The sequence below is a fragment of the Sorghum bicolor genome, chromosome 3 (genome assembly GCF_000003195.3).
Source record: "Sorghum bicolor cultivar BTx623 chromosome 3, Sorghum_bicolor_NCBIv3, whole genome shotgun sequence".
Classification (NCBI taxonomy): domain Eukaryota; kingdom Viridiplantae; phylum Streptophyta; class Magnoliopsida; order Poales; family Poaceae; genus Sorghum; species Sorghum bicolor.
Genome location: NC_012872.2, coordinates 5,037,695 through 5,051,336, shown reverse-complemented (window position 1 = coordinate 5,051,336; position 13,642 = coordinate 5,037,695). Strand labels below are relative to the sequence as shown.

Below are 13,642 nucleotides of genomic sequence, written 5' to 3'. Positions count from 1 at the left end.
TGGCGCAGGTACCACGTCACCACCCACATCGGTCATCAACTCAGGCCTTGTTTAGTTCCGAAAAGATTTCGGATTTCGGTACTGTAGCTCTTTCGTTTGTTTGTGCAAATATTATTTAATTATGGACTAACTAGGATCGAAAGATTCGTATCGCGATTTCCAGTTAAACTGTGTAATTAGTTTTAGCTTTTGTCTATATTTAATGTTTCATGCATGTGCCACAAGATTCGATGTGACGGAAAATCTTGAAAACTTTTTGTTTTTTGGGGTGAACTAAACAAGGCCTCATCATCCCTTTCGCTATTGTGGAAATGGCAACGAACGCATTCGGTAACCGTAGGCAACACAAGCAGGCAACTGCCGACGCCTGGCACACGCTGGCGTGCTTGGCAATCAGCGTCAACGGGCACGCACACGTGAGCTCGCGACGCGCTCACGCACCCGCCCGGTCGCCCCCACCCACCGGCCCGGGCACCGCCGCCAGCCAACTGCGCGTCTCCACGTCGCGGATCTCGCTCGCTGCGGGGGACTTGGGCTCGACAGGTCAGCCGCGACAGCTCTCGATCCATCCCTTCCTTCCCCTTCACTTTCTCCTCCTCGTGAAGCGAGCTCCCCCCTGTCCCTGCGATTCCCATTCCGTTTCCATCCCGTCCCGGCCGGAACGGCTTCAAAACGGCCGCGGCGCAGATCCACACGCACAGGCAGGCAGGCAGGCAGACGGACAGGACCGCCGCCGCAGTTTTCAAATCCCGGGGCGGATTTCCTTCCCTGCACCTGCAGAGAGAGAGAGAGAGAGAGAGACGGGGCCCAGCAATAGCACCACCGGGATCTCGCCTTCTCGTCGTCCGTCCACCTGTGGCGCCGGTGACCGAAGGGTGAGGGCGCTAGCTAGAGCCTAGAGGCTAGAGCCATGTGGAACAGCATCTACCGGTTCTTGTGCGGCCTGTGCGCGCCGTCGTCGTCGGAGCACGGGCTCCACGGCGCGCACCCCGTCGCCGCGCTCGGCCGCGACATCCTCAGCTTCCAGAGCACCTCGCAGGTGAGCTATCCGGCCGCGAGCTCAATTCCCCGACTGCACGTTCGGTGTGGGTTTTTGCTGGCAATTACCTCTTCATGAGCTTGATTTGGCGGGGGCTCCGCTGTGCTGTGGTTTTTTTTTAAGGTTCCGGACGAGCTGAGCCGGCACGTCGTCTCCTCCAAGAAAGCGCAGGCGAATTGGTACGCGATTTCTCTATTGTTTTCCTTCCTCCTCTGCTTCATTTCTTCGATCTGTGCACCGGCTGGAGCTATCGTGGTTGCGAGGGCTTCGATAAGTGGAGTTGAGGAAGGAACTTTATCTTAGAAATTGATGGAAAACATAGCGGCGGTAATTAACATTAAATTCAGTGCAGCGTGTTCTGAATTTTGTGGCCAGTAACATTAAATTCAGTGCAGCGTGTGGTAGCATATTTATCTACTAGTACAGTGTACCTACAAAGGCCTTGTTTACTTCCAAAAAATTTTGCAAAATATGAATAATAGCGTTTTCGTTTGTATTTGATAAATATTGTCCAATTATGGACTAACTAGGCTCAAAAGATTCGTCTCGTAAATTCCGACCAAACTGTGCAATTAGTTTTTATTTTTATCTATATTTAATACTTCATGCATACGTTAAAGATTCGATGTGACGGGGAATCTGAAAAAAATTTTACAAAATTTTTGGGAAGTAAACAAGGCGAAATAGAGCTTTCTATTTATGGCAAGAACGAAGGACAGATGGCAGTAGACTCGTTCAACTGCCATCAGTGAGCTACTAGGAGAGTATTACTGAGTTACTGTGCTAGTAGATCTAGTATCGCCGGCGGATCTATCATTGAGGCAAATTACGTCATTTAATTGTTAAATTCTTAAAACAAATGACTACGTCGCTGGTAGCGGTACTAGTAGGCTGTGGATTTATCGTTCATCGTAATGATAACTGGCGAGTAATTAAAATGATGTCACTGATAAAACTCCCTGCGCTCATGTAAGGTACAAGAAGCTGCTGGTGGCATGGAAGAAAGCCCGGCCGCCTCCGAAGACGCCCGAGGAAGCTGCGGCCTTCGTTGTGCAGACGCTCAAGAACCATCAGAAAGCAGATGTGGAGGTACCTTCATTCAGCTTTCCCAACCCCACGCCCACTCGTACCTCCAACCAACAATGGTGCTCAAGCTCAACAACTCGAAAAAACACTGATTCCTGCCTGTGTTCTCCCAGGGCCTGCTGTCTTTCTACGGCCTGCCGCATCCGAACGCGGCAGCAGGCACACCCGCTGCTCCGCCGCCGCCCAAGAAGCCCCAGGGCGCCAAGTTCGAGCTGCACACGCTCCCCGTAAGAGTCCGGCCGGCCGGCTGCCATTTCCTGAATCTTTCCGTCGTCGCGCCAACGGGTTAACGACTGACGAGTGTTCTTTGCTGGTTTGTCAGATTGATCCCAAGTCTGTGGCCGACGGCGACACCGTCAACGTGTACGTCGACACGGCGGACCCCCGGGAGGCCGGCAGCGTGCCCCGCGAGGTGCAGAAGGCTGCGGCGGAGCGGGCCAAGGCGCGGGCCGCCAAGAACTACCAGAAGGCCGACGCGCTGCAGAAGATCATAGTCGACGCAGGATACAGGTGATCGATCACTACGTTACTGACCTCTGAAACTTGACTTGGCTTCACTCTTCTCGTGTTTTCGGCAGAACACCTCAAAACATTTGGTTGAGGCTGCTGTGACGGTTCTGTTTCTGAATCTTTGCGCGATGCGATGCAGGCCGGTTCCTAACGCGAGAGGCGAGGAGGTGCTAGCGAAGAAGTACAGGATCAGGCTGAGGTTTGTGCCAAGCTTGCTGTTTTATTTACCAATGACAGGGAGCTGCATGTGTGCCTTGATTCCTCTACAATCAGATCAATCCTGAAGCAGTGAGGGTTGAATGTGGATGTGCAGGGGGATCGATGCGCCCGAGAGCGCGATGCCGTATGGCAAGGAGGCCAAAGAGGCGCTGCTCAAACTTGTCCAGGGGAAGAGCTTGAAGGTCTACGTGTACGACGAGGACCGGTATGGTAGATGCGTCGGAGACATCTACTGCGACGGCGTATTTGTGCAGGTAGGATTACTGCACTCGCTTGCATGTGCCTTCTTGAGAATTGCCTTTTGACTACAACATGAAAGCCACTTACAAATAAAGTAGCGTGACACATTAGGCGGGGATTATTCATCATTTCTTTTTATGTTTGCTTTTTTTCGAGAAAGATGAGGGATCCTTTTTCTTGTCTTAGGGTCATGAAAAGTTTAGATGTTTGTTGCACAGAGTAGATGCAAAACTAAAGACCTCTGCATTTGGCATAAAAAATGTAAAAAATGTTTGAGCTCTGACAGCATCTGCAATGCACTGTAACAAACAATTAGTCTATCCTGAACGCCTAACACTCCTTTCACTAATATGGGGTTGTCCAACTTGCTTTCTATGCACAGGAGCAAATGCTGAAGAAAGGTTTTGCCTGGCACTACACCGCCTATGATCAACGCCCAGAGCTGGCCAAGGTAAAGCTATGTCGATCACTTGAGTGAAAAAGATCATGCAACCTTGTGAACTTTTCCGAGACAATGGTCCAATGCATAATATCTGAAAAAAGAAATGCCCTTCTCCTCTTTATAACCAACAGTGGGAGAAACAAGCACAGACTGGGCGGAAGGGCTTGTGGGCGTCGTCGAAGCCACAGAAACCATGGGAGTGGAGGAAGGACAAGCGCAACGGGACAGCATGAGCAGACCCCCGAGGTTCAGTATGTGCCGTGTGTGTTATTATTATTAGCCATGAACACCTGATTGATTGATTTACCTGCAGACTTTTTAGGGTGGTATATCGATATTTCGGGGCTCAGTGGCGGCGTAGTATGATTGTGTGTGTACACTAGACGATTCCTTAAAGTTACAGGGCTGTGAATCAGGAGGGTAGAGATTGGTGTATCGCACAGTTGTATCAAATGCATTGTAGCACCATTTATACTGCTGTAAAGCAGAGTAACTGAGCCTGTGAAATGTGTTGTATGCAAAGCCACTTCTGACGGTGGGAGCTGTTCAATGCAGCCGAGCAAAGTTTGCAATCAAAATTTGACACCGTAGCTAAACTTTGTGCTCCCACTGGCACTATTAGGCACCCATGCCATGCCGAGCAATGCATGGGCAAAGTCGGAAATGCAAGACTCTATCACAGAGTCCAAAACCATTAATTACATATTATTTATGTTATTTTTACTGATGTGACAGTATATTTATTGAAGAAAGAGGCAAAAAAATAAGACTCCAAGTCTTATTTAGACTCTAAGTCCACAAACAGTTCCTGGAAGCGACCCTACTATTTTCTGGAGTCAGACAGTAGATGAGCTAAAACGATTATAATTTCAAACTAAGGCCTTGTTTAGTTCAACCTAAAAACCAAAAAGTTTTCAAGATTCCTTGTCACATCGAATCTTTCGACACATGCATAAAGCATTAAATATAGACAAAAATTAAAACTAATTGCACAGTTTAACTGTAAAATCGCGAGACGAATCTTTTGATCCTAGTTACTCCATGATTGGACAATATTTGTCACAAACAAACGAAAGTGCTACAGTAGCGAAAATCCAAAATCTTTTCGCATCTAAACAAGGCCTAATTAAGAAAACAAAGAGGCTAATTTGACAACATGGGCAACAGGAACCGAAACATTACAGAGTCTAGTAAAATACTCAACTATCAAGCTCAAGGCATGCTCATATATGTGAGCCCCCATTTCCATTAGCCAAACGGGAAAACAGATGTTCGGGAACACATATCAGATAAGAGAGAAGACAGAAGGGAAGCTAGTCTGTGCACCAAATGCCTTCCAACTGTGTACAGTTATTTGATTCAGACTACCGTCGAAGCTGCAAAATCATGATGTACAGACTATATAGCAACGAAAGATACTGACATGATGGAAGTTTACAAAGGCCTACGTGTTACACCGATTCTCAGGAGTACATCCACATACGGTCAACAAGCAAATACGAACTGGTGCGTTATGTGGTGCTAGAGAAAAGCTGGTGCAGGGTCGGAGCCACGGACGGCATGTGGACGGCTGTCGTAGGCTTTGTTTCCCATCTAAAATTTTTTTATTCCATCACATCAAATGTTTGAACACATACGTGGAGCATAGATTTAAAATAACTAATTGCATAATTTATATGTATTTTGCGAAATGAATTGTTTAAACCTAATTAGTTTATGATTAGTCATTAATTATTATAGTTACAAATATACTATATTATTCAAAAGCTTTTCTTTTCGCAAACTAAACAAGACCTAACGTGAGAAACAGCACATACGTACGGATGCTCGTGCTGAGCAGTACTTAGAGCTGGTAGTAGATTGACTGTTTATAATTTCTTAATTGTTTTTATATCATAATATATTAAATTTTGTGTTCTTATCTAACTATAGAAACAACTGTATATTGTTAATTGTCTTTGTACCAATATAGTATAGGTGATTTTGTCTAGTGGGGTTTTCATTATCGAATATGCATGAAAATTGCAGATTATGGCGTCTAGCGGGGTTTTCATTCTCGAATATAGAAATCGAATGAAAATTGCAGATTGTGGCGTCTAGCGGGGTTTTCATATATGAAAATTGCATATTATGACTATAGAAATCGAATGAACTAAACCTATAACTTTAACACAAAATATATGCAATATAGTCATTGCGTAAAAGAAAGCTAAAATTCAGGCACTTGAATTTAGCAATTCTCTTTCTCTACCTTAATACAAAGATACACAAACCTTTTGTGTGATGACAAAAGGAAATAAAATATACTCAATTGTTTAAAGGTATATGGACAAAACAGTTTCATTATTATATATTATCCAAAAGTGGCAAAAAGATAGCTTTATTCGTGATTCGTGAATAAACTCAAAAGATACAAAATGCAGTTCTCCTTTCACACTGAAAGAGCTGTGAGCTTTACGGGAACACAGGAACCATCCAAAACGGCTCGCGTGCAGGAAGCGGAACATCTTTGGGTGGCCCAGCGAGCTGACGAGTGCCTTCTTGGAGATCAAAGATGTGATAATCGTTGCTGTCCCCAAAGAAATCCAACGCAAAGTACACACATCCCCTCTTGAGACCATGCTCCTCGGCTGAGCACGAGGCTGCAAAGCTGTGAGCACCAAGAAGGAACGCTCTGTCGCCAATGTCCGTCACCTTGCACCATTCTTTCCTAGAGAAATCCATCTTGTAGGCACCGACCTCCTCTATGCGCTCCAAGCTGCAGCCGAGGAAGAAAATGCAGACGAGGAACAGGTCCTGATCGGATTCCAGGAGGTAAGTCATGGTGGCAACCTGTGGCGCCTCGCTGTCCATGGTGGGCATAGGAGCTCCAAAGCTAGTGAGCTCCAGATGGGGCGGCTGATCTGGATGGCGAGCGAAGCTCAGAACTCCAACCTCGTCCAGCGTCTCCATGATGTAAAATCTTCCCTGCACAGCAGCCATGTTAGATATCGCCTTCTTGGTGGCGGCAGATACAGAGTAGCTCTCCGCGTCCGCCGGGAGTTTGTAGAGGCCAATGTCGTAAGACTGGCTGATCCACGCGCATCCTCCACTGACGCGACAGAACAGCAGCTCCGGATCCGTGAGGTCGTAGACGAGGACGAGGCAATCTGGAGAGGAGACCGTGTCGGAGAGCAGGCACCGGCAGTCCTCCGGCAGTGCCTTGTCCATCGCCGGCAGCGTGATCGTCTCCCCGGTCTGCGGGTTCCACAGGTAACTCAGGAAGGAGGTGGTGTCCGCTACCAGCACCAAGCCGCGTGGAGTCTCCAGGCATCTGTAGCCGCCCCTCAGCTCGGGGACTCGGTAGGTGTGCGAGGACCCGTCGGCGACCGACAGCAAGGTCTGGGAATTGTCCGGCTGCTCGCCATGATCATACACGAGCAAGGGGAAAGAAGCCGCCAAGGAGCCGATATCGTCGGTGGGCTTCGACTCCATCTGATACACCCGGCCGGCTGGAGTTCCTCGTCGCCTCGTTGGTTTGGCTGTTGCTTGGACTCTCTACACGCCTCGCCTGGCCTCTTTCCTATTTAGATTGGGGAGGCTCTCGCTGTTCCGAATCGATCTGCTGTCAGAGAGGAAGCACGAATCGAATCAGTGCTGGGGGAGTATTCCGAGATCGAACTGGACTCGAACTCCTTTGGAATCGACCGGCAGGCGGGGATTGCACACCAAGAAGAGGCCAAAGATGCGAATGCCATGGAGCACCGACGCACCTGAACGGCCCCGATCAGCAGCATGAGGCAGCTGCGTCTGTGCGCAACAGACTAGTTCCCATGGCGAAGGAGCACGTGTGTGAAGTGGTCTGTCGCTGACTCGCCGTCGTTGGGGAGATTTCGGTAGAGAGCGGCGGCGGCGGCGGCGTTACATGAGCTGATGAGGTGGATAGACTATAGAGCAGGGTCACCAGACCCCACAAAGGCCACTAGAGTTTAATGGCCCTCTCTCTACTGGACAGGCCAAAAGAGTCTAATGGGCTTTTTTCTTTTTGAGAAGAAAAGTTCTAGTGGACCTGTGACTTGCGACGACAACGATATATTCACGCTAAGGCCTGCTTTCTTTATAAAATACTATATAATTTTATTATTAATGAATAATTGTATATATAGGTATTGTTTTCTATCGGCCAACCAGCCGTGTGTATCTATCTATGTAGTATAAATATATTGTAGCTTATATTGGAGACTCTATACGAATTTAAATGAAAAAGTTTGCACCGAAAATCTTTGATCTCTTTGAGTAATGCAATTTTGGTTCTCCATACAAGGTCATTCAAAACATTGAAAAATATGAAATTTATAATAACTAACCTTCAAAAAATAATTTTGGCCTATTTAATAATGATTTTAAATAAAAAAAGTAGTCAGCTGTGAAATTGCATACTCCATCTATCTCTAAATATCTGTCATTTTTGCTTCCCGAGAAACAACAACTAAATAAGTATATAAAAATATTAATATTATGATACATAAGTAGTACATTGGAAAGATCTTTAAATCTATTTTTTTATTAAATTTATTCAAATATACAAATATTGCACGCATTTTCTACAAAACCAAGTCAAACTTGTGGCACCTAAACCAATGGTGACAACTATTTAGAGATAGAGGGAGTATCTTCTAAGTACTTTAACTTTTATTTAGATCATTTATTCATCTAAGATTATTTGATACATTAAAAAATGATTTCAAAATAGTTGTATTTGTGTTAGATTAATAAAACCAGAGGTGTAAATACATTTTTACTAGTGTTTTTTTCTAAGGTTGTCGCTAGCAAACATCATGTATTTCCACAAGTATAACTTTGATTTGTACTAGCGGCCTTAAGAGAACCATCAGTGGAAATACATGATTTTTTGCTAGCGACCACCACCAGTATAAATACACATTTTTTATTTATGGTTCTCTTAATAAGCCACCAATAAAGATGGATTCACACTAGTGGTTAATAATAATAAGTGCAAAGTTTTAATCGCAAAAAAAAGTCCAAAGTTCTATTTCTACTGGCACCATGAATCGCCAGGTCGCAAGTGTCAGAAAGTCCGTTATTTTACGAGCGCTTCCGCGCGCGGCTTGCATGACGTTTCTTTCGCAACGAGAGATCTTTACGGGAACACAGGAACCATCCAAAACGGCTCGCGTGCAGGAAGCGGAACATCCTTGGGTGGCCCAGAGAGCGCACGAGTGCCTTCCAGGAGATCAAAGATGTGATAATCGTTGCTGTCCCCAAAGAAATCCAACGCGAAGTACACACATCCCCTCTTGAGACCATGCTCCGCGGCTGAGCACGAGGCTGCAAAGCTGTGGGCACCAAGAAGGAACGCTCTGTCGCCAATGTCCGTCACCTTGCACCATTCTTTCTTGGAGAAATCCATCTTGTATGCACTGACCTCCTCGACGCACTCCAAGCTGCAGCCAAGGAAGAAAAGGCAGACAAGGAACAGCTCCTGAGAGGATTCCAGGAGGTAACTCACGGTGACAACCTGTGGGGCGTCGCTGTCTATGATTGGCGTGCGAGCATCAAAGCTAGTGATCTCCATGTGTGGCTCTGGATCCTGAGCAAAGCTGAGAACTCCGAGCACATCTCGTGACTTGGTGAAGTAGAATTTCCCCTTCATGGCAGTCATGGTAGTGATCTGCTTCTTGGTGGGGGTGGGGGGCGCAAAGCCGCTCTCTGTCTCTGGTGGTGGGAGAGCGTAGAGGCCAATGTCGTAAGCCTGGCTGACCCATGCGCTTCCTCCTCCTCCTGCAACGCGACAGAACGTGAGCTCTGGCTGCGTCAGGTTGTGTACGAGGACGACGCACTCCGGAGAAGAGACGGTGTCGGAGAGCAGGCACCGGCAGTGCTCCGGCAAAGCCTTGTCCATCGCCGGCAGCGTGATCGTCTCCCCTGTCTGCGGGTTCCACAGCGAAGCCTGTAAGGTGACGGTGTCTACCGTCAGAAGCAACCCGCGTTCAGTCTCCAGGCATCTCAAGTCCCTGAGCTCGGGAACCCGGCAGGTGCGCGTGGATCCGTCGGCGACCGAGAGCATGGTCTGGGAATTACTGTCCGGCGGCTCGCCGTGGTCGTACACCAGCAGCGGGAAAGACGCCGCCAGGGAGCCGAGGTCGTCGGTGGGCTTGCACGGATCCATCCAAAACGAGGGGATTCTTCTATCTATAATGCTGCTCGATCGCCTTGTTGGTTTTGGAATCTGGGGCTGGCTGCACCCGTCGCCTCTCCTCTTTAAATTGGGAGAGGCTCTGCCTGTTGCCGATTCGATCCGGACTCCGGCGTCGGTGAGGAAGGATGCTGGGGGGTGTCACTCCAGAGGTCGAGGTCGAACTGGACTCGAACTCGCTCGGCCTCTGCCGGACAGGACGGCACCCCGCCGCGACGAGGCCAAAAAATGCGAACGCCACGGAGCAAAAAAAAAAAAAAGTGCCGTGTGTGTTATTAGCCATGAGCACCTGATTGATTGATTTACCTGCAGACCTTTAGGGCAGTACTTGAAATGAGCACCACCGTAATCAATATATTTGTATGGGGATTCGTCGTATAATTTTGTATCAAATGCATTGTATGAGCACCACTTATACTGCTGTGAAGTAGATCAACTGAGCCCGTAAAATGTGTTGTATGGAAAGCCACTGTTGATATAGAACTTTGGATGGATGTCAGTAGACTGAACGAATGCATATATGTCCCTAAAACAGAGGAAACTGCACAGTGGTTTTCGTGGGATCAACCTTGATCGTTTGTTTCTGTGCCATGACAAATTGCGATTATATAGGCGTTTGGGAGTTAAACTTTAACTCTCATCGTATCGAATGTTGGACATATGTATGGAGTACTAAATATAAACTATTTACGAAACTAAAAACATAGCTAAAGAGTAATTTGTGATACGAATCTTTTAAGCCTAATTAGCCCATGATTGGATAATAATTGTCAAATAAAACGAAAATACTACAGTACGTATTAAACTTTAACACCACCAACCAAACATCCCCATAGATGTCTGCATATCCCTGCATAACGTCACGTCCATGCTATTTGACTGGTGGAGTGGGGCCAATGTGGCTCACCGGGCCCAGTCATATGTAGAACTGTGTTGTACTCCCTTCATCCTAAATTATAAGTCATTTCAAAAATCTTAGAGAGTTAAAGTCTCTTAAATTTGATCGAATTTATATAATAACATAATAATATTTATGATACCAACTAAGTATCATTAAGTTCTTCATTAGTTATATATTCATAGTAATATCTATTTGATGTTATAAATCTTTCTATTTTGTCTATAATGTTAGTCAAACTTTAAAATGTTTTGACTCTTTAAAATTCTTGAAATAACTTATAAATTGGGATGGAGGCATACTAAGAGACTGGTTGACCCACGCGGCAAGCGCTCCCTCGAAATGCAACAACAGCTCTGGTTGCATGAGGCCGTATTCATAGATGGGTGAGGACTCGTCTATCCAGCTCACGGTCTCTTTATCCTCAGGGGGCGGGAAGCCAGGCTCCGCACGTACATTTGTTTGGTTAGCATATTTGCCACTTGCCAGACCAGACTCCATGCGTGCAAGAAGCCTTCCGCAGCCAGGCTCTACCGAAACACATAAATCGACCATTTGTTTCTGCTGGGCCTGATTGATCTCGTGCGGGCGAGCATTGAACGATGCATAACGCGTGAGATAGAGATACGTAGACACGGTGAACCAAACATAACCTGCTGGTGGCCTGACTGTAATAACCTAGGTAACCAAACAAGGTGTTGTCGTATGCATAGAGCTTGGCCAAAGCTGGCTTGGCTAGCTCCATGCTAGCTAGGCTCTACCGGGCAATCAACAAAACAGGCGTTGTGCATTGTCCCTAGCGTTTCAGGTGCCAGAAGCTTTTTGTGTGTTTTTGGAGTTTCGGGTTCCCATTTTCCTATGAATAAAAGATGGTGTGCCAATCCTCATAGAGCACAGTTGACTGATACGAAGAAATAATAGGAATTGGAACTACAACGGACCACACCAACCAAGTGGATAGATATAGAATCTCATTATGCTTAATTGTGATCTGAATTCATAGAATGGTAATGATATCTCATATCAATATCTGTAACAAATTGATTTTCTCCATTTTAAATGATAAAAGGTTCTTTTGAAGAGGCCAAATATGTCATCTATATATATCTTTATTTAAATTATTCTCCAACAGATATCTTTATTTAAATAAATTTATGCCTTGCACATATATGATGTGTTGTAACAAAAGAATCAATGTAAAGTTCAAGTGAGAATTTTCTATTGAATTGATCCATATATGTATGCACAATGAGTAATTTTCTGTAGCAATACACGGACACTCGCCTACTAAGATATAAGAAGACTATAAGATTATTTTGGTCCATATAAAACTTTTTGATTTCAAAAACATTCGTTGCACGTTCTTCATTAAGAGAAGTTGGAACAAGTTACAATCTCATGTGGCACGACGGCGAGTTGCCATGAGTGGGAGTGGACACATACACAAGGCACCGGCTTGAACGGTGGTGCTTAAAAGGTTTTACTTAGAAGAGAACTATTGAGCGACATAGGGAGCTCTGCACCGTCAGCCAGCAAGTGCGAACAACGGCGCCATGCTCTTCAATCTGGCTGCGAACCAAGAGTCCCCCTCATCACGAATGGTGACGAGCACTTCGACCGACGATTTTTGAGTTTGTTCGCTTGTATAAAAAGTCATAGTTGAAAAGTATTATTCGCTAATTTATTATGAGAAAAATATTATTGGCTAGCAAAAAAAACTTATAAGACAAGCGAACAGAGCCGATGCCGTTGAATGTAAGCCTATTGCGCTCTTTCAAAAGCTCCCAGGAGACGAGGAGGACGAGACTGTCGAAGCCACGTCTGAAGTGGTTCGGCACCTAGGTCCTGACCAATTGCCACCAGTCTACAAGGGAGGAGTCGTTGTTTGGGCATAAGTTTTTTTCGAAAACGTGCCAATGCACATGTTGCACTAAGAGGAAAAAGGAAGGTTTACACGCTCCGTAGGTGGCGACGGCAAGGCACTGAGCCACAAAACAGAGAGGCACATAGAACATAAATGATCCTTCGGTGGGAGAAAGAGTTACACTAAGTAAGAACAAATTGTGCGACAAATTTGACATCGGCGAGCTAGACTGCAAAGGCTGCGAATAGCCTCAGGTCTTTGTTGTCCGGGCACAAGTGTTGTAGCCTTGCACGCACAAGTAGACGACACCAGACCTTCCAAATTGTACCCACCAGACCTTCCAAGTAAATAGTGATGTCGCTCCTTGGATCCATGAAAATTGTAGTAACATCGATCTAAATAATTCATTCATAAATTCATGGAATACAAGTGCAATTTTCTTTTTTAAAGAAAACTCGATCGGTGGTTGCTGACAGTCTCCGATATTCCAGCTTGAAGAAGATTTTCTCATGCAGATTGAGAAAACTCTCGAACCCTTGCCCCCATTTATATATAGCGGCACCATAGCTCCGATAGATGAGCTGACCATAGACCTATACTTTGAATGTGGGGCAGACTAGAGAGTTTTTTTTCCCTTGGTCACTACGACTGATGCCACAAATAAAAAATGAGTCCCTTGGGACTCAAATTCTTTTTTTTACAAGGAATCTCATCCATTGATTAATGGCAAGCAGCTGTTAGAACCATTACAGAGTTAATGGTTACAGATTGGAGTGCCCATAAGTAATGAACACTCTTGTACATGTTGTGGATTAGAACAAATTCCTGAGAAACTATTATAATTGGAATGGAAAACAATAAGAGCCTGTGTAGCCAACAAGTCTGCCATTTGATTCTGAGATCTTCTAATCTTGCGAATGAAAGAGCTTGTGCCTGTCAAGAGAGAACTGATCATTTGAGTATATGATTTTATTCTCCAGTCAGGAGGGTTGGAGAGATCAACTCTATTTAAGAAATGGACCAACTGCTGGTTATCAGATAACAAGGTTGCATGAACTCCAACTCTGATTACTCAAGGGGTGGTAATGCAAGTGCAATTTATACTCTTCTAATCTACTAATCAATTCTAAATTATAACATGTTTTATC

The 13,642-nt window shown here is 45.5% G+C and overlaps 2 protein-coding genes across 3 annotated transcripts; one reads left to right on the top strand and one right to left on the bottom strand.

Moving 5' to 3' along the window:
* Nucleotides 552–4,132, top strand: LOC8078504 (probable staphylococcal-like nuclease CAN1). The gene is made up of 10 exons (XM_021455113.1): nt 552–1,039; nt 1,163–1,218; nt 2,014–2,128; nt 2,239–2,352; nt 2,448–2,635; nt 2,775–2,834; nt 2,949–3,108; nt 3,477–3,545; nt 3,668–3,782; nt 3,850–4,132. Exons 1-9 carry the CDS (start codon nt 911–913, stop codon nt 3,767–3,769), a joined length of 993 nt encoding a protein of 330 aa, XP_021310788.1. The 5' UTR covers nt 552–910; the 3' UTR covers nt 3,770–3,782; nt 3,850–4,132.
* Nucleotides 5,822–7,462, bottom strand: LOC8078503. Of its 2 annotated transcripts, none has more exons than XM_021455982.1 (2): nt 7,289–7,462; nt 5,822–7,140 (listed from the first exon to the last, which is right to left on the bottom strand). In XM_021455982.1, exon 2 carries the CDS (start codon nt 7,008–7,010, stop codon nt 5,991–5,993), a length of 1,020 nt encoding a protein of 339 aa, XP_021311657.1. In that variant the 5' UTR covers nt 7,011–7,140; nt 7,289–7,462; the 3' UTR covers nt 5,822–5,990. The 2 variants fall into 2 exon arrangements, with proteins under 2 accessions (XP_021311657.1, XP_021311659.1); XM_021455984.1 differs by having other exon boundaries at nt 5,822–7,137.

Bases quoted from the DNA above. Each gene is read 5' to 3' on its own strand.
- LOC8078504 (XM_021455113.1), top strand. From the start codon at position 911: ATGTGGAACAGCATCTACCGGTTCTTGTGCGGCCTGTGCGCGCCGTCG. The intron at 1,219-2,013 runs GTACGCGATTTC...CGCTCATGTAAG, and splicing joins AAGAAAGCGCAGGCGAATTG to GTACAAGAAGCTGCTGGTGG. The intron at 3,109-3,476 runs GTAGGATTACTG...TTCTATGCACAG, and splicing joins GCGACGGCGTATTTGTGCAG to GAGCAAATGCTGAAGAAAGG.
- LOC8078503 (XM_021455982.1), bottom strand. From the start codon at position 7,010: ATGGAGTCGAAGCCCACCGACGATATCGGCTCCTTGGCGGCTTCTTTC.